The following is a 20,567-nucleotide window of genomic DNA, read 5'->3' on the forward strand; positions in this document are numbered from 1 at the left end:
AATGTGGAAAAACTCTGCCACTGAGAAGATCTAGAAAAGCTGTTCAATATTTTGTGAAAAGTATTTAGAAATGCTAGAGAACTACCAAAGGAGTGGAGATTTTTGAGGCATGAACAGAATTAGGCAGGAAAACCAAAAAGGAATTGGGTTGCACGTTTCTATAGACTGGAGGTCATAAAACTATAGCCTATGGGTCAGATCTGGCATGCTACTTGTTTTTGTAAATTAACTAAAATTATTTTGTTGGAAAAATCTGCATTCACTTATTTTTATACCGTCATGATGTTTTCTTGCTCATTGACAGAGCTTAGTAATTGTGATAGACGTCATGTGGCCCTCAAAGCATGAAACATTTGTTCTCTGAGTCTATACAGGAAAAAAAGTTTGCCAATCCCTGCTCTGGACACAGGTTTCATGATGCAAATAACTGAAATCATCTTTAGAGGAATACAACATCATTCTTACTTTTAATTTTTTTCTATAATTTTTAAAACACAACTCTCAATCAAAATGAACAAAACACAAAGGGATTAAAAAAGCTATGCAAAATACATCCTCCCTAGAAGTAGACCCTGAGAAAGGAAGTTGAGTAAAAATATTCTTGAAGTGATATGACTCTAAAAAAACTTTTTCAGAGGAGTGGAGATAAAAGAAAAGGAAAAGAAAAAACTAATAAAGGATGCATTATTGACCTAATTACCTCTGCAGATAACTGAAATTCAATCTTCTTAGAGAACGTTAGGAGACATTATAAAACGTGTCTCAGAATTATCCCAACCAAAGGATGAGGAAGCTGGAGTTTTTATCCATCAACTTCTAAACAATCATTATATGGATGCTATTTCTGCAGATATTATCTTCTCAACTTTTCCATTAAGTGGTAGAGATCCAGGGGGCCACAGGGAACCCTAGAGTATATGGATAAACATCACTTTGCACATGTGAAAACCCACAAAGTAGAGTAGAAAAAACTTTAAAAGAAAGAGAAATTATCAAGTTACTATAAATCAAATAATTTCAAGAGATCATATAGTCAGGTGTCATTGAGTCCCCACAAGTCAGAATAGAGACACATGTTGAATACAAGGGACATCCAGTAGAGATTCAATGTGGGTCACACCTCGATTGTGGATCGAAACCACCCTTAGAGTAGGACCCAGTTTTTAAAGCTTAAAAACAAGCCTTAAAAGCATAAGAAGGAACCGAGTCAGAAAGGTCACATACATAACCTGATTCAGATCCTTCCAGGGCCTCTGACAGCTCCAGCATCTTAAAGTTTACTTGCATAATAATAATGATGTATTGATTTTTCTCTCAGCATATTTGCTTCATTCTAAATAATTAACTAGCATTAACTACTGTGATCTGCTGGAAATTGGTACTTAGTTGAAGAGTACACCATTGGGATGAGAGTACCAAAATAGGAGTGATACAAGCAAGGCTCAAGAAATCACTTAATAAATGTAGATGATTCTGCTAAGCATGAGGAAAAGGAATTGTATCAGTGTGCTCCAACTGAATTAAAATGGTCATTAACATCATCATCAAATCATCTTTCTTCTACTACAACCCATTTGCCACATTATTTTACCTTTTCTTTCTCATGCCTTGTTCTCCATTGCAAACACAAAAGTTCTACTAGATACTCCTTTAAAATAAAAGTTAAAAATGGAAGTTGAGGAAGTGACAAAAATTCAGGGGGAAAATGTAATGACACATCACATTTAGCAATAAAATATTAAAGCCCCAGAGAATTCTCTGGATTTAAGTAATTCAATTATCATTATAAGAGGGAAATTTCAGAAATATATATGTCTGTGACATTATTCTTTATATCGATTATCTCTAATACTATTAACTGTATATCTTCATATGTTCCAAAATAAATTTTTGAGAGTTCAAAAACACACTGAATGCATATACCCATTGACCCATCAATACCATACCTGAGAATTTACAGAAATATATTATCTATATTCACACAATATATACATATATTCTCACATACATGTGAAATGATATTGATGTATTTTCTATAATAGCAAAATATTGGAATAATCTAAACTTTCTAAGTAAGTTATGTGTAGTTATTAATGGAATAATATGAAGAAACAAAGCAAAATAATATTTGAAAATTATATAGTAATTTTAGGAAACTTCTACACAACAATCCCAGGGAAGGCAATGGCACCCCACTCCAGTACTTTTGCCTGGAACATCCCATGGATGGAGGAGCCTGGTGGGCTGCAGTCCATGGGGTCACGAAGAGCCAGACACGACTGAGCGACTTCACTTTCACTTTTCACTTTCATACATTGGAGAAGGAAATGGCAACCCACTCCAGTGTTCTTGCCTGGAGAATCCCAGGGACGGGGGATCCTGGTGGGCTGCCGTCTATGGGGTCGCACAGACATGACAAGCGACTTAGCAGCAGCAGCAGCACACAACAACCCAAAATGCAACTATTATTCCTGTTACACTGGGAAGGAAACAGGCATACAGAAACTAATAACCATACTCAGAAAGTTTATAGCACTGGTAAGTGTTGGAGTCAATTTTTGGCAGAGGCATTCTTTGAAAATACCTTTGCCACTTATGGTGAATACATGTCCCAGTTTGCCTGTAGAAATGACTACTAGCACTCCTATTCATGCTCAAATGTATCCTGATTTGCATGATAATTTTATGATAACCCTATATATGACATGAAATCTATCCCGACAACAGAAGAAGTGACAAAGATGCACATTCTGCAATCATGCTTTACTGGTTTCCGTTTCAATAACTCTAATTTTTCTCATTATTGTCCTTCTGCCATACAAAAATTATATGTTCATTTTACACCTTTATACTTCAATAACCATTCATTTATTCTGATCTTCCAGAGAACATTTTTGATTTTCTATATTTGCCAAGTTTGGTTGCTTTGACTCATAACAATTATCTCCTGTGTGTTTAAAATTCATTTTTAGGTATTAGTGTACCCCTGAATTTCTTAACTCTCAAAAAGAACATTTAGAAATGTGCATTTTGCATGAAACATGACAGGAAGCTTAATTCATTCAATTGGCCTTTAGACACCATTCTGACATCTAGAGTTAGCCTCTTCTAATGTATGCATTGTGATTTTTAAAAATTATGTTATTGGGGATACTATATTATCATATTAAATATATCAACCATATACTGTACTACATTTCTGTTATTACATGAATGTAAAAATTAGATAAAATAATTTCAAAATATTCAATGCTAAGTCATTGGGTCATTCACTAAATCTAGTTTTATTTTAAGGAAACCATTAAAGAATAAAGCATATATGATAATTAGAGTTGTCTCATAATGCTGAAGTTGATTCAAAGATATCTTCTCTCTTGGCTCTGATACTATTTTCCATGTGTTTTAACTACTATACCAAAACACTGATTTCCAAAATCCAAGTGCATCAGTTAGTTATATGAAATTACTTATATCAAAATTAGTAAAAAAAAAAAAAAAAAAAATTAGTAATTTAGAGACATCTCTATTAATCAAATCTTCCTTATAAATCATGGTACATTGTATGAACATCTCTTCTGCATTTTAATAACAGACTTGATTTTCCTTGGTTATCTTTGCCTTGCTAATTTTTAATGTTTTTCATCTATTCAGTACATTATGTCTGCGAGTGACAAACTAATGATCTACATGATACAAAATAATGCAATTTTCTCACTTTCTATTATTTAAATCCATATTAATATGCACTTTTTGGATCAGAACTTTTATTGAGAAATGTCATATTCAAGATCCCCTATATTTTTCTATGTAGAATTAAAAAGTGCTAATTTTTTAGAGTACTTCAAAAAGTATTATTTTTGTAGATTCCCTCTTTTCTTTGTTCTTGGCATTTTTAACACATTCAAAATTAGAATAAAATAATACTGCAATTAACCTACCCTGTATAACAAATTAGAAAAATAAACATTTGTTTAATATCTTTTAACAGTGGTCAAGAAGTATAACAGTTTCTACTTTTATTTTAACATGATATAATCCTTAATAATAATAAATAATATATCTGAAAAGCAACATAGAATATATATATATATATATGCTATTGTTCAGTCACTAAGTTGTGTCTGACTCTTTTGTGACCCCATGGACTGTAGACCCATCAGGCTCCTCTGTCCATGGGATTTCCCAGTCAAAAATACTGGAGTGGGTTGCCATTTCCTTCTCCAGGGAATCTTCCTGACCCAGGGATCAAACCCCCATCTTTTGCCTTGCAGGCAGATTCTTTACCACTGAGTCACCAGGGAAGTTGTATGTACACACTCCGTATATACAATGAATAATTGAAGAGTAGATGCACAAATCCCCAGATCCCTGGATAGCAAATTATAAGACTCTGAGAGAGATAAATTAATAACCTTGATGTTGCACTTCTTTCTCACATCTTTAAGAGAAAGAAGAAACACATTGTAAAAATTGTATTCATTCATGGAAGACAACATGCTAAAGAGGGATCTTGAAAGGATTAGATCACAAAATTGATGTGTGCCTGGTGAAATGGAGATGTGTTGAACATGTTCAATGATATTCATATTCCTTCTTTTCAATTTGGTTTGATGACATAATCTTATATACCTAACTTACTGAAAAATATATTTTTAAAGTGTTTGATTTCTTTTTCAATCACCTTATACATAATAGGGAACTGGGAGGGGAAAAGGATTAAAAGGATTCAGTTCCAGACATTTACCTGATTTAAAAGACAGAAACATAAATCAAGTACAATCAATTGCATGAACAATGTCACCATTTTATATAAATACTATTTCTCTAAAATGTTTCACAAAATTGGCCTCCTGACAGTATCAGAATCCCAGACGAGCTGGATATTGCAGCCGAGTTCCTGTCAAGCCAGAAGTAATACAGATGAATTTGTAATCAAATTAGTGACATCAATTCAGGTTGACAGATTGAAAATATAAAAGTGGTTTGAGAAAGTATATTTTTTTCTTTATATCCCATAGAGGAGGTCTAGAGTTTGTAGTCTGCCTTGATTTTCAGAATTCTTAAAGTCATGATTTTTCAATAGTACAAGCTAGGCTGAATTTGTGTTGACTCTGCAAATTGCAGAGTACTTCATTTTTCAATCACATAAATTATATAGGCTGAGTGCAAGGTTTGAACTCCTTTCCAAAATTATCATAGTATAGTTTCTGGGTTTGATTGAAAAATCAACTACATTCCCTTCTAATAAATAAATAAGATGCTTCTTTAAAATATGTGATATATAAATATGTGATATATACGTGATTTATAAATATATCTGATTTCTTTAAAATCATTGATATATAAACTTTACGGATAATAGAAATATTTGAGAATCCACTAAAAGTTACAGAGGCAATGGAGTTGACAATGACAACTGTTCTCACTCAGTGTCCATCTGTGAGGCAGGACAGTTTATTTATTGTAAGATATCTCGGGGTCAATTGCCCCCTGGTGTAGGGTGGCTACCTGAAATATTCATCACAGCAGGTGAGCTGCTTTGTAACTCTATTCACTATTCAGAGCCTGGGCGAGTTGAACTAGTAGGAGTCAGCATTTAAGTTCCTAAGGAGACTAATTACTGAGACCAGGAAGAAGTCTGCTCTAAAAGGCAGATTGAGGAACACTGCATTTTTTTGAAACAGAATCTCAGAATAGGGTCTGAGCTAGAAGATACAGTAAAATTCAGGCTAGGTAACATGGAGCAGGGCTGGCAAAATATCAGAAGAGCCTCTCTCTGAAGACTGTAGAGCTGCAACTCGGGAAATGATATGGGATTTCACAGAGAGCACTAGGATATGAAATTCTAAGTCAGACTTCATCAAAATGAAACCTGCTTATACTGCTGCTGCTGCTGCTAAATCGCTTCAGTCGTGTCCGACTCTGTGCGACCCCATAGACGGCAGCCCACCAGGCTCCTCCGTCCCTGGGATTCTCCAGGCAGGAATACTGGAGTGGGTTGCCATTTCCTTCTCCAGAGCATGAAAGGGAAAAGTGAAAGTGAAGTCGCTCAGTCGTGTCCGACTCTTAGCGACCCCATGGGCTGCATCCTACCAGGCTCCTCCATCCATGGGGTTTCCCAGGCAAGAGTACTGGAGTGGGGTGCCATTGCCTTCTCCACTGCTTATACTATGGGATCCTAATACCCAGGCCTCCCTCATTGCAGGCAGATTCTTTACCATCTGAGCCACTGGGGAAGCCCAATGCTGGTAGATGAAATACTAAAGTCTTATGAAAAACAAGAGAGTGTAAAGGCTAAGAAATCATAAACAGTGCCTTAAAAGTTTTGGTTTGGGAACTGATATGAGTTTAAGCCTGTTTGGTGAGGTTTTAGCAAACTCCCTCTATAGGAGAGTGGATGCTGTTGGCTGTCAATTAATCAGCATTGGAGAGGCTAAGCAGCTAGTGACTGACCAGTATTACCACACAAACTGCCTTCCCTACACCTTGTCAACCACAGGCATTTATATTCTTTATACAAAAATTCTGTACAAATTGTTAAGCCAATTCAACTCAGATACTTTTATTTCTCAACAGAAGATTTAGCATCAGTCAGCAGTCTCAAATGAGGAGCTAAGCCATGGGAACCTCTGTACCTAAAGATACAGGAAAATTTTGTACCTAAAGATACATAAAACAAAGAAGTAGCCTTCTCCTAACCCCAGTCTTCTTGACTACTTTCTGTTTCATCAGCTAGAGTTCAGTTCAAACAATCTTGAACTTCAGCTCAATTGTTAAAGTACCTGACAACTCACGGAGATTTCAAACCCTGTTTCATTTGCCTTTAAAAAATTTGCTTCTTTGCATTTATTTTCCCAAGCATAACATTCTTCCCACCATGGTTTTATTTGCCGTTGATGAATGGGGGTGATATGTGATGACCAAAGTGATGACTCTGACTTTTTGGTCTGGGGGATTTTAAGGACTGAGTTTGAACACTGGTTCTACCTTAAACTACTGATACAATCCTGTGCAAGGTTGACTGTCTATTTCTTTGGTGTGTTGTAGGGTTGAGGCAACCCATGTAAAAAAAATCCAGGAAAATACTTAGAATTAAATGGTAACTGAATCACTTTGATGTATAATGGAAATCAACACATTATAAATCAACTATATTTTGATAAATTTTTTTTTTTTAATTAGCAAATGTTAGGTATCAAATGCTGCCTGAGATTCTACTCTCAGAAAACTAACCCAGTGCTATGATGGAGTTGCTCCACAGATTGTCCTATTTCCTTTCAGCCCTAAACTGGCAACAAAAAAATCATTCCTTAGGAAAAATATCTGATCATGTATATAATGTACACATCAACTGGCCTGAATTTTAGTAATTGTCAGTTTGTCTTTGTATACTAGTGTGGTAGAGACTGCTTGCTTATCTAGAAACCATTCTATTTATTTCTCTTTCCTAATGTAACCATCATTTTGTTCAAATATCTACTTCTCCCAGTTCAGCCCATGTCACTTAAGGGAAGCTGACAGCATTTTCAGCTCCAGAGTGGTTTGCATTCTGTAGGTCATAATTATTCCCAGTCTATACCTCATGTAGCTGAGCCAGATGGCCTTCTCCAAGTGATTATTATTTGACCAGAGATGGGCATAGGCTTTACTTGGCTTTACCAGTCTGAAGGAAGCAGCTTTTATTTCCATGGTTAAGAGTATTTTTTCTTTCTCTTTCTCTTCTCAAGCTGCTGCTGCTGCTGCTAAGTTGCTTCAGTTGTGTCTGACTCTGTGCAACTCCATAGATGGCAGCCCACCAGGATCCCCCATCCCTGGGATTCTCCAGGCAAGAACACTGGAGTGGGTTGCCATTTCCTTCTCCAATGCATGAAAGTGAACTGTGAAAGTGAAGTCACTGAGTTGTGGCCGACTCTTAGCGACCCCATGGACTGCAGCCTACCAGGCTCCTCCATCCATGGGATTTCCTAGGCAAGAGTACTGGAGTGGGTTGCCATTGCCTTCTCCGCTCTTCTCAAGCATATAGCCTTAATTGCTTCTAGCAACCATTTGGTGATGAGTGAAACCAGCCTGTGGAAGAGTTTAAAGCTGAAAAATCATCTGACCTTACTTGTAAAGTCCAGGGAATGATGGACTTCTACCATGTGAGATAATTCTTCTTATTAAGCCAGCCCAAATAAATTCATTGCATCCAAAAGCATCTCAACTGACAAAAACCATTCTCTGCACTTCTGCTACTTTTTCTTTCTAATCATTAGAGCAGATCTGATCAGATAAGCTCATTCTGATCACAGTCTTTTTTCTTTTCTTGATCTCCATGTGTCCTTGATTGTTTTCCTCCATTGCCATGGTTCTAATGACCCTCTACGTATTGACATATTCAACTCAGTACTCACTACTGAGCACCAAACTCATATTTCCAAATGTCATAGGTTATCTCCTCCTGAATTATCTGCAAGTTTCTTCAAATTAGAATTCTAATCTTATAATTTTCACCTATGCTAATATGTGAAATAATATGACCTCTTCCACTACTTATATTCTCATCGTCTGATGTACTGTCATCCACTTAACTTGAAACTTCAAGATTTTATTCTCATCTTCTCTGTCTAGCATTTATCCCATCAGTAATGCATATTTGTCTTCTCTACTTCCTAAAGCAGCCATGAATTTATTTACTCTTTTTCCTCAATGTGTAACCCTGTAGGCCAAATTCTTCCTTATCTCTCACCAGTATGTTGTCTCTTCTTGTTCGAACTCCTGACCGTGAATTTCTCCTTTTTCCATCTGTCCTCCAGATGCAAAGCATTATCTTTCTAAGTGATTTCCCTACAGGAAAATCAAACTGCTCAGCATATCTTAAACAGCTCTTCATGACCAGACCCCAATCCACCTCTCTGGGTTGATTTTCTTCTAGTATCTTTCTTCTACACATTTCCAGGCTCCAACCTAGAAATCTGATGAGAGTGTCTCACTTTTCTGAAAATATACCATGTTTCCTCTTGATACTGTGTAGTTATATGTGTGTCTTCCTCAGCTTCAAATGTCCTGACTTCATTTCTCTGCCTGGAAAACCATTATTTATCTCTGAACATTCAGCTCAGTAATATTCTAAAATTTACCCTTAGCAGCAACCTCAGCTCTCAGCCAGAATTAATCTCTCCTTGCCATGTAGTCAAAGCCTGGTATACATAAGTTCTCATATAGCGTTCTCCACAGCATCCTGTTATTTGCAGCTCATGAGTCTAGATCTGCTCTTAAATCCTTAATGCTTTAACAAAGGAAGAATGCATGGTTCACCTGGGAATCTCTCAGACCAGTCAACACAATGTCTGGCATGTACTAATGTTTTAATAAAAGCCTTTGGAAGGAAAAGCTGCAGGATTTCTCATGGCACCACTCAGTGGAATAGGCATACTTTCTCAGTAAAGGTTTAGATTTTATATCAATTGTGGTTTGTGCTAACTACACAAATAATCTGTCATTTCTCTATCACCTGGCAACTCCACTTCCCTTTCCAGGTTATCCTCAAGTACAAATAACTTGGAAACTCTGCTTTTAGCCAAAAGCTGAAAAATACAGAGCTCATGTCCTAGATCTAAATGGAAGAATAAAGATAATCATGATTTCATTTCTAATAAACAACCTGTCACATCCTAAAATTCTTAGAAGTGAAAAATTCATGATATCCACATCCACAAAATGCAATGAAGTTTGAATAAAATCAATAGAGAGGCATAAAGTGATATAATGATTTTTATGTCCTTCTGTTACAGCTGTATTGGGATTTTTTTTTTTTCCCAGAGTAAAATCCTTTTAAGGTAAAGGGGATGTTTCCCAGAGCAGGGCAGAGAATGTGGAGCAGAATTTATTTTGACCCAAACACCAATCACCTCTCAAGAGTCTTAATAAAGAGCTGCTCACCGTTATGTACTATAGCACCTTGTGGGACACAGTGATATTCTCTTTCCAAGCTTCCTAACAGAGATGATGGTCTGCAGCCAAATATTATGTGCTATATTTCTAAGTAGCTTTGCAATGGTGCTAAATTCTTTCAAAGTGTTGCTTTGCCCTTTCTTGCGTGAAGGTCTTGGCTCATGAATCAGGAAGCTTTATAGGTAGGGTTTATGAGAATGTAATTTCTGAGTTTCATTAAGGTCTGGCACATTCTTGAAAATGATAAAATTAATTAGATTGAAATGGAATCCAAATTGTCATCATGAGACAAATCTGAATAAAACACATGTTCCATGATGAATCTATGCTGGAATAAAGCTGTAAAACAACAAATTATGTGTGGCATATTTCTATATTGTAACCACATTCTAAACTTGTTTAGTGAGAAAAACAATTGAGATAATCCAGAATAAACAGTTATGGGTTCATAATCCATCATCACTTATCGAGTTCTTCCTATGTGTTTGAGAAAGGATGTTCTCTGGTGGCTGAGCAGTAAAGAATCTGCCTGCAGTGAAACAGACATGGGTTCAATTCCTGAGTCAGGAAGATTCCCTGGAGAAGGAAATGGCAACCCACTCCATTATTCTTGCCTAGGAAATCCCATGAATGGAGGAGCCTGGCAGGCTATAGTCCATGGGGTCGCAAAAGGTCAGACATGACTTAGCAACTTGAACCAACAAGGAAGAAGGAACAGATCCATTGTGTTTGAAGGCATTAGTGCATTTAAATATTCCAAGAATCTTGTGAAGTCAGGCACTACTATTACACTCATTTGGAGAAACTGAACTATGGGATCTTGGTGCACGAGCTGGCTCCCATACACAGAGAGCCAGGAGACACCAAAGAAAGAGGTAGACCACTACAGATGGGTAGCTGGCAGGTTTAATAAGCAAAGGAACTTGCTTGTCTTGGGCAGTCATAAGATAAGTAGATCTCTGCATCTCTGCACCTGCCCACCAGAATTTTAAAAGTTTATATAACAGGCTTAAGTGTTTTTAGTCATGTGTATTGTCCAGACAATCTCACCAACATCTTATCTCTCAAGGCTGCATCCTTGAGAATGGCACCCACTGTGACATGGTGGGCAGCGCATACATTCCAAAGACAGTGGGCAGGGATGGGCAGATTCCAACTGCCCTGCCCAGGTACAGCTCGAGGGTCAACTGGTATCACATCCTCCTGATTTTCTCCTCCAGCAGGTATAAAAGTAACTTGTCGAAGGGCACATGGTTAGGAAGTGGCAGAACTAGAAATGGAATCCAGATTGGCCTCACAGACTATATATTTTATCACTATGCAAACTGCCACTCTGTTTTAGTATTATCCTTCTGAAAAAGGTGAAAATCAGCCTTGCACATCACTGAGGTCAAGTTCTAGTGCTGATTATAGGATTTACTTTGTTTTAGCCTTTAATCATGCCATTTGCACTTGTGCATGACCAAGTCTTGAATATCCAGAAGTTATTTAAAAGTAAATTACCTAACTTGTGTTAATTTAACATGATTTAATCTTTGAATTGTGTATTTGAAAGCAATCCGGAAAATACACAGAAGCAAACATAGCCTGGAAGTTTCAAATAGCTAATTTGAATACTTCCAAAAAGTAATAAGCAAGGTATTCAAGGTTATTTTGAAGTCCAACAGAAACCCAACTTAATCAGTAGGTCATGGTCAGGTGGACAATATTTTAAGGTACAAATGAAACTGTAAGAAGCATGGGAGAGGATGGTGGGCTATACAGTCACCCCAAAGTCAAGTCTGCAATCCCTTATGTGCAATAAAGTCATTTAATTAAAATTACATGTAATGGATTTCAGTGACCAATCTGCCCCTATTATTATAAGCAATGAAAAAGAACTCTGAAAAATATATTTTCTGCTTAGAAGATATGAATTAAAACACTGCTAGAATATCTTCATATCAAGTTGAGAGACCCTTGCCAACTCACTATAAGAGGAAATGCTATCCAATTTTCAACTTCCTAGAGGAGCTGAAAAGTAAAATATGTTCAGAAAGCAAAATGAAATCGATCTCATAGCAACCAAATTAATCTTTCGTTAGCAAATAAAAAGCACATATCCTCATCCAATCTCAAAGCTAAATAGTAAAAATCCCAGGAGCTTAAGAGAAAATCCCATTTATTAGTAAAAACAAGCTTAGAAATCCAACCTTTAATTCTATCCTTTCATAATTTATCAAGTACAATTTCCACCTTCAGTTAACACATTGGGTAGGGGAAAACTCTTTATATGAGTCACGCTGGGGAATAAAATGAAATGTTTATAGAATAGAAGGCTCAGTGCAAGGAGGAGAAGTTAGAAATGGAATTTCCATGTCAATACTGCATAGAAGGGGAGATGGCACTCTACTACAAAAACTCAACTAGTGACAGATAAGATTGAAGGAAATAGAGACAAATTTCAGACTTGTTTGATGCATTGTAATCCTCCCACTTTGATTTAGCTTAACCACCAAAAGAAGCAAACTGGGCTTTTTTCAAAGGAGAGAAAAGGGAAAGAAAAAAAAAATATATATATATATATATATATACATATATATAAGTGACCTAGCACACATGCATATATTATATGGATTATACATATAATATATATACATATAATACATTATATATAATATATATATACCTATGTGTATGTGCTAGGTCACTTCAGTCATGTCCAACTCTTGGTGACCCTCTGGACTACAGCCCACCAGACTCCCCTGTCCATGGAATTCTCCAGGCAAGAATACTGGAGTGTATTCTTGGCATGTATGCCATGCCCTCCTCCAGGGGATCGTCCTCACTCAGGGATCGAATCCACTTCTTCTGCAGCAACTGCATTGCAGGCAGATTTTTTACCACTGAGCCAAGTTGGAAAACCCCCATATATACCTATAAACACAAACACATGTATGGAATCTCAAACAGCATTTTAGATGTCATGTAAAGACTGCCAAATTGTTTAGCAATCATTTTCAAATTTTACAGGTCCATCATCATAAATGCAAAATTCAAGATTAAATTGGTTTGTACAATAAGAGAAGACAGTAGGAGTCTCCCTGCTTTGATAGCTTGCAGAGGATAGGAGTCAAGTTTGATATACTAGACACAAGTTCTGCACCCTAACACTTCGAGCTTTGCGTATGGGATTGCTCATCCAGTCTTCTCATGCACTACCTGTTCTGAAGTTGAGAGAACACCAGAATTAGAATCTTGGGCCGAAGGTTGGCATTGCCATGTGCTATCATTTAGCAACAGTAGTTTGACTTCTAAAATGGGGAAAATAAAACCAAAATAGCCTGTTTGTAACAAGGATTAAGTGAGATTACACATGTGAAGCCAACTTGTAACCGTAATTATTACTATATTGTAAACTATATAGATGCTAGGCAAATAATAATAGGAAGAGAAGAAACAATATATGATGCAATGTGGAAAAAATATCTGGCAATGAGAAAAGAACTGAGTGTACTTACTAATAGTATTTATAGGATTCCACACAAAACTAACTATAAAAACCAATTTACAACTGGACTATTATAATTTTATATTATTTTAATTTCAAAAGTAGAAACAAAAATCCACAAAGTATTAAGGCTCAAAAACGTGTCACTTTGGGACTTTCTTGGTGGTCCAGTGGTTAAGAATCTGCCTGCCAATGCAAGGACATAGGTTCAATTCCTGGTCTGGGAAGATTCCACATGCCCCGGGCAATTAAGCCTGTGCACCACAACTATTATCCACACACAGCAGTGAAGACCCAGGACACCGCCCCTCCCCGCCCCCTGTAGAATGTCACTTTGGAAATAAAAATTACCAAAATGAGAACAAATAGAGGCTATTTATTTACAGCTTACTATAGCAAGGGAGTTAGCCAGTATCACTTGCATTTGCCAAGGACCTAAAGGCAGGCAACAAAGTGGGAAAGCTTTATAGTGAAAAAAATTAAAGAATATGAAGAAGAACACTTCAGGTATGCATTGATTGAAAGTTGTTGGCATAAGAAGGTGGACTAATTACAAGTGAGGTATCTTATGTGCTTGATCACGGGAATATATTTGGCTTCATCTGAGTTGGAAGCAAAGGCAAAAATTAGAGCAGCTGGAAGTCACTGACCAATTCTTGACCATCCTAAGCTGAGGTCTACAGAGGTTATGCTTTGGCTTCGCAGGCCTGGGGCTATTGAAGTTCAGAGTTCTATTGTCATTTATAGGCTTACCATTCATACGTTGAATTAAATCATTCAATTCTCTTAATTCTAAGTATAACAGCTTGCAGGCAATAAAAATTCATTTGCTCATAGCCACTTCTTTTGTTAGACTTGTATAGATTAAATGCATTAAAAGATGTTTTTAGGGAGTAACGTTAGTATCATGGTAGAATAAGACATTCCCTTTGTCTCTCCCCTTCAGTCTGCAACCAGTGAAACATCCATGGCCCAACAAAGGTGTCTCTACTCCATACAACAGGACACTGGAGTATTCCACACATCTGTTCTTGGAAAGGTAGGTGGACATGAACACATAGGGAAAGTAGAACCAAGGGACAGAGGAACCAGTGATGCTTCAATCCCAGACCCTTAGCTGTCGTGGCTCAGCCTATGGCCTCAGAGAACACCATAGCATCAGGGGAGGTAGCACACACAGTTTCAGCCTCTGGGCCACAGTGATGCCTGTGACCACAGGAAACCAAGCAGCAGTGGGGGTGGGGCCAATGACCTTGTCCCTCTAGTCTTGGAGGTACTCTTACCCCCCACCTTTGTCCACAGCAGTGGCTCCCACAAACCCAACAATCCCAGACATGACAGAGGCTCCCTCGACCCTGGCTCCTTCATCACCTTCACCCTCTTGCCACAGCAGGAGAGCCTGCAACACAGGAGACCCCAGATATGGCAGAAGGGCCTCCGATCCTGGTGCCCCAGGCAGTGATGCCACTGACACAAGTAGCACCAATGACCCCCACAAGCAGGAACAACAAGAGCACCAGGCAACACCTCAGAGACATGATGGAGGGTGGAAAGTGCCAGCTCTCAAATATAACCAGACAGCCCAGGTAGGAGAAATCAACAACTTGTGCTATATCGCCACCTACTGAAAACCAAAGGAAGTGCCTTTAATTCTAAACTTAAATAGAATCAAGGGGGAGGGTGGGGCATTTACCTAAGAAGGTGTTTATTACTTCAAATGCATTGGCAGAGGAGTAACTCATCAAGCACTATGAAGAATCACTACAGCACAGTATCACAGAAATAAAATGACAATTCTCTAGAAACTAAAGTCAATCTAACAGAGAGAATTCAAAATCACTATCATGAAGAAACTCAATGAGCTACAAGGAACAAAAAGGCAGTTCAAAGAGCTTTGAAATAAAATTTATGAACAGGAGGAATACTTGACCAGAGACTTAAACTCTAAAAAGGAACCAAACAGAAATTCTGGAGCTAAAGAATTCAGCAAATGGAATAAATGATGCATTGGAGTGGAGTGTGTGTGCTCAGTCATGTCTGACTCTTTGTGACCCCATGGACTATAGCCTGACAGGCTCCTCAGTCTGTGGAATTTTCCAGTCAAAAATACTGGAGTGGGTTGTCATTTCCTCCTCCAGGGGATGTTCCTGACTCAGGGATCAAACCCATTTCTCTTGCCCTTCCTGCACTGGTAGGTGGATTCTTTACCACTGTGCCACCTGGGAAGCCCAAAGAATGCATTAAAAAGCCGTTAAAATAGAGCAGACCAAATCCTGAAAGATGATGCTGTGAAAGTGCTGCACTCAATATGCCAGCAAATCTGGAAAACTCAGCAGTGGCCACAGGACTGGAAAAGGTCAGTTTTCATCCCAATCCCAAAGAAAGGCAATGCCAAAGAATGCTCAAACTACCACACAATTGCACTCATCTCACACACTAGTAAAGTAATGCTCAAAATTCTTCAAGCCAGGCTTCAGCAATATGTGAACCGTGAACTTCCAGATGTTCAAGCTGGTTTTAGAAAAGGCAGAGGAACCAGAGATAAAATTGCCAACATCCTCTAGATCATTGAAAAAGCAAGAGAGTTCCAGAAAAACATCTATTTCTGCTTTATTGACTATGCCAAAGCCTTTGACTGTGTGGATCACAATAAACTGTGGAAAATTCTGAAAGAGATGGGAATACCAGACCATCTGACCTGTCTCTTGAGTAACCTGTATGCAGGTCAAGAAGCAACAGTTAGAACTGGACATGGAACAACAGACTGGTTCCAAATAGGAAAAGGAGTACATCAAGGCTGTATATTGTCACCCTGCTTATTTAACTTATATGCAGAGTAAATCATGAAAAATGCTGGGCTGGAAGAAACACAAGCTGCAATCAAGATTGCCAGGAGAAATTCCAATAACCTGAGATATGCAGATGACACCACTCTTATGGCAGAAAGCAAAGAAGAACTAAAGAGCCTCTTGATGAAAGTGAAAGAGGAGAGTGAAAAAGTTGGCTTAAAGTTCAACGTTCAGAAAACTAAGCTCATGGCATCTGGTCCCATCACTTCATGGGAAATAGATGGGGAAACAGTGGAAACAGTGTCAGACTTTATTTTTTGGGGCTCCAAAATCACTGCTGATGGTGATTGCAGCCATGAAATTAAAAGACGCTTACTCCTTGGAAGGAAGGTTATGACCAACCTAGATAGCATATTAAAAAGCAGAGACATTACTTTGCCAACAAAGGTCCATCTAGTCAAGGCTATGGTTTTTCCAGTGGTCATGTATGGACGTGAGAGTTGGGCGGTAAAGAAAGCTGAGTGCCGAAGAATTGATGCTTTTGAACTGTGGTGTTGGAGAAGACTCTTGAGAGTCCCTTGGACTGCAAGGAGATCCTACCAGTCCATCCTAAAGGAGACCAATCCTGGGTGTTCATTGGAAGGACTGATGTTGAAGCTGAAACTCCAATACTTTGGCCACCTCATGCGAAGAGTTGACTCATTGGAAAAGACCCTAATGCTGGGAAGGATTGGGGGCAGGAGGAGAAGGGGACAACAGAGGATGACATGGTTGGATGGCATCACCGACTCGATGGACATGGGTTTGGGTAGACTCAGGGAGTTGGTGATGGACAGGGAGGCCTGGCGTGCTGCAATTCATGGGGTCACAAAGAGTCGGACACGACTGAGCGACTGAACTGACTGATATGGAAGAGAGAATTAGCAAACTTGAGGATAGAAATCTACAAATGATATAGGTAGGAGAAGAGAGAAAATTAAGATCTAAAGAAAAATGACAAAAATCTTATAAGAACTATTAAACTTCTTTAGATAGGGAAATTTTAGGAAAATGGATATCCCAGAAGGAGTAGGTGCCAGGGAGAAGAGAGCAGTGAATTTATCTAAAGCTACATGAACATCTGCTTCACAGGTGAATTCTATCAAACATTCAAAAAAGATTTAATACTTACCCTTTTCAACCTCTTTCAAAAAATTAAAGAGAATGCTTCTTAACTCATTTTATGAGGCCACCATTACCCTGATACCCAAACCAGGCAATTATTAGGATCCTGATTTGATGTGGGAGTATTCATTTTTTCCTTACATTGAAAAAGTAACATTTCTGTGAGCATAAACTAATGAATCTGGAACTTTCATGCTAGTGTATCCTATAAAATGCACTCAGTACAAACTGAGCTAATGGGTACTCTTGGCTCGTTGAGCAATTATGCTGGATTGTGTGATTACTCAGTGATTCATATTTTCACATGTCTTGGAATTTATGACTTTTCTCTGTATTTTGATTCACCCTCCAAGAAGTATGTATTCTAATAAATCAGCTAAACTTCATGCGGATGCTACAATTAATTATACTAACATTTCTCTTTCAGTTACTTATTCAATTAAAAAATGGGAAACTAGTAATTTTAATATCAATTTGTATGTCATTTTAAAAGCATAATTTTAATTGAGAATGTATAATTATAGATAAAAACAGAAATTTGATGCATAAGATAAAATTCTGATGGAAGAGATAGGTAGAAAAATGCAGTACATAAAATTTTGAGTCTTAAGTTTTCAATTGCCATTATATTGACCTGAGGCTTCTAATAATGAACATGACCTCAAAGATCTATGAGAGTGATAGTTCTCATCAAAACCTTTATTCACCAGAGTCCATTTTACTATTATTCATCAAATGCATGTTGCATCAAAGATTTTGTTTTTCTTGATTTTTTATTACTTCTGATCAATGAAATTAACTTTAAGAAAAAACAAACGGCTTGAAAAATTATTATTAAGTATTTAATGAAATTGAGAGAACTTTTAAGACCTAATTCTCTTGGGTGAATATATGGCCATTTAGTGAGAAAGAATGTTCTGACTTTTTGAATTCTGTCATATTGGTAATTTTTATTATGGAAGAAAATAAAGAACATAAAAACAGAGAAAATATCTAGTTAAGGTAAATAAACTTTTTTATCAAAATTACAAAAAATTATAATTATTAAGTCAACTTATTTCACAGATTTATTTGGAAACATTTTATTAAAATTCTGAATGCTAAAATTGAGAATTGAGTGGCTGTTTTTACTACACGTGACAAAACACATGAAAGCAAGTTTGAATATTTGGTCAAAAGTGTTGTTGATCAGTCTCGTGAATTAATTAGTGACTTGATTCATTTGCACATGATGAAAATCACAGTGACTGTGATAAAGTATAATATTATCAGTCACCTTTCTGCCCAGAAAGAAGAAGAGGTGAAGAGGGCCTTGAAACAGTGAAACTGACTAACAAGTAGATTTGAGATTCTTTCAGTTCAACATAAGACCCAAGGGAGTTCACATCTAACCAATATGAGACTCATCATCATTTCCATAAAGTAGATCAAAACGATTGCATGTTCTCCAACATTTCTCTTCATGAACTGTCATAAAGAAGTAATGAGATGTTGCTATTTGCACCTACATATATATGTGGGTTTAATTCTTTGAAATACAATACCATAAGTTCAGTTCAATTCAGTTCAGTCACTCAGTAGTGTCCAACTCTTTGAGACCCCACGGACTGCAGCATGCCAGGCCTCCCTGTCCATCACCAACTCCCAGAGTTTACCCAAACTCATGTCCATTGAGTCGATGATGCCATCCAACCATCTCATCCTCTGTTGTTCCCTTCTCCTCCCGCCTTCAATCTTTCCCAGCATCAGGGTCTTTTCAAATGAGTCAGCTCTTTGCATCAGGTGGCCAAAGTATTGGAGTTTCAGCCTCAACATCAGTCCTTCCAATGAACACTCAGGACTGATCTCCTTTAGGATGGACTGGTTGGATCTCCTTGTAGCACTGCAAAGGAGACAAGAAAATAGCATGATTTATACAAAATATTCTGGAAGAGCCACTTCAGTCTTGATTCACATTCTTCCATTCCTCTCTGTTTTAGAATGGAACTTGAAGAACACTGTGCTTAGAAATGATTGCGGTAGTGAATAGAGTTCTATGAATGATTATGGAATTATTTTTCAGTAAAAACAAAGCAAACGAACTGGTAAAACAATGTTAGAGTCTTAAAAAATATACTTCACCGCAGTTTATAACAAGTGTTGCGGATGAGGGGACAGGACAGTTGTTGTTTAACTCTACTATTAATAACTTGAAAGCGAAAGTGGAAGTCACTTGGTCGTGTCCGACCCTTTGCGAATCCATGGACTGTAGCCTGCCAGGCTCCTCTGTCCATAGAATTGTCCAGGCAAGAACACTGGAATGGGTAGCCTTTCTCTTTTTCAGTGCATCTTCCCAACCCAAGAATTGAACCCAGGTCTCACGCATCGCAGGTGGATTCTTTACCGTCTGAACCACCAGAGAAGCCCAAATTAATAACTTGCCCAATTAACAACTTACAGAGTAGTAAATAAGGCCTAGAGATCTAATGTTCAGTATAGTGAATAAAAACAATAATATTGTATTATAATCATCAAACTTGCTAAGAAACTGAAACTAATGATTCCAAGCACTAAAGAGAAAAGATAGTTATGTAAGAAAATAAAGGTGCTAATTATTGCTAAAATGGCAATCATATTACAATATATTAATGTATCAAGTTAGCATGTTGTATACCTTAAATTTTTACAGTTATGTCAAAGTGAAGTTAAAGTTGCTCAGTTGTGTCCAACTATTTGCGGCCCCATGGACAGTAGCCCGCCAGGCTACACTGACTCAATGGACATGAGTTTGAGCAAGCTCTGGGAGTTGGCAACAAACAGGGAAACCTGGCATGCTGCAGTCCATGGGGTCGCAAAGAGCTGGACATGACTGAGCAACTGAAATGAACTGAACTTAACTGAAGGAAAGATTTAGGGAGATCCCTTAGGAGACAGTTGCACTGTCCAAGCAAAATTTGATCATAATTGAATTATTATTGAAAATAGATTTAAATCATCTGTACAAATTGAGGAAAGAAATTCAAATGGGGTTGAAAGAGATGGAAATCTCAAAGAATACTCTGTGCCCCATTTGTGAAATAATATGAATGACGGAGACAATTACTATAACACAGAACGATGGAAGAAGATAAAATGTCAAACTGGGCAATGGTCGTGAGTTCCCTCTGAATATATACTTAGAATCAGAAAAAGAAATTGCAAAAACAGATTGA

At 37.5% G+C, this 20,567-nt stretch overlaps 1 protein-coding gene across 1 annotated transcript in view; it reads left to right on the forward strand.

Moving 5' to 3' along the window:
• The window catches only part of LOC145540971 (uncharacterized), a 59,063-nt gene extending 40,581 nt beyond the window's left edge, over nucleotides 1-18,482 (forward strand). The window contains exons 3-4 of the mRNA XM_081576133.1: nucleotides 14,370-14,462; nucleotides 14,814-18,482. Of these exons, the coding sequence (XP_081432259.1) occupies nucleotides 14,370-14,462; nucleotides 14,814-14,885 (165 nt within the window). The 3' untranslated portion in view covers nucleotides 14,886-18,482. The remainder of the gene's footprint in view (nucleotides 1-14,369; nucleotides 14,463-14,813) is intronic.
• The last annotated feature ends 2,085 nt before the right edge of the window (nucleotides 18,483-20,567 follow it).

The sequence above is a fragment of the Giraffa tippelskirchi genome, chromosome 3 (assembly GCF_054371585.1).
Source record: "Giraffa tippelskirchi isolate mGirTip1 chromosome 3, T2T-mGirTip1v1.2.pri, whole genome shotgun sequence".
NCBI lineage: Eukaryota > Metazoa > Chordata > Mammalia > Artiodactyla > Giraffidae > Giraffa > Giraffa tippelskirchi.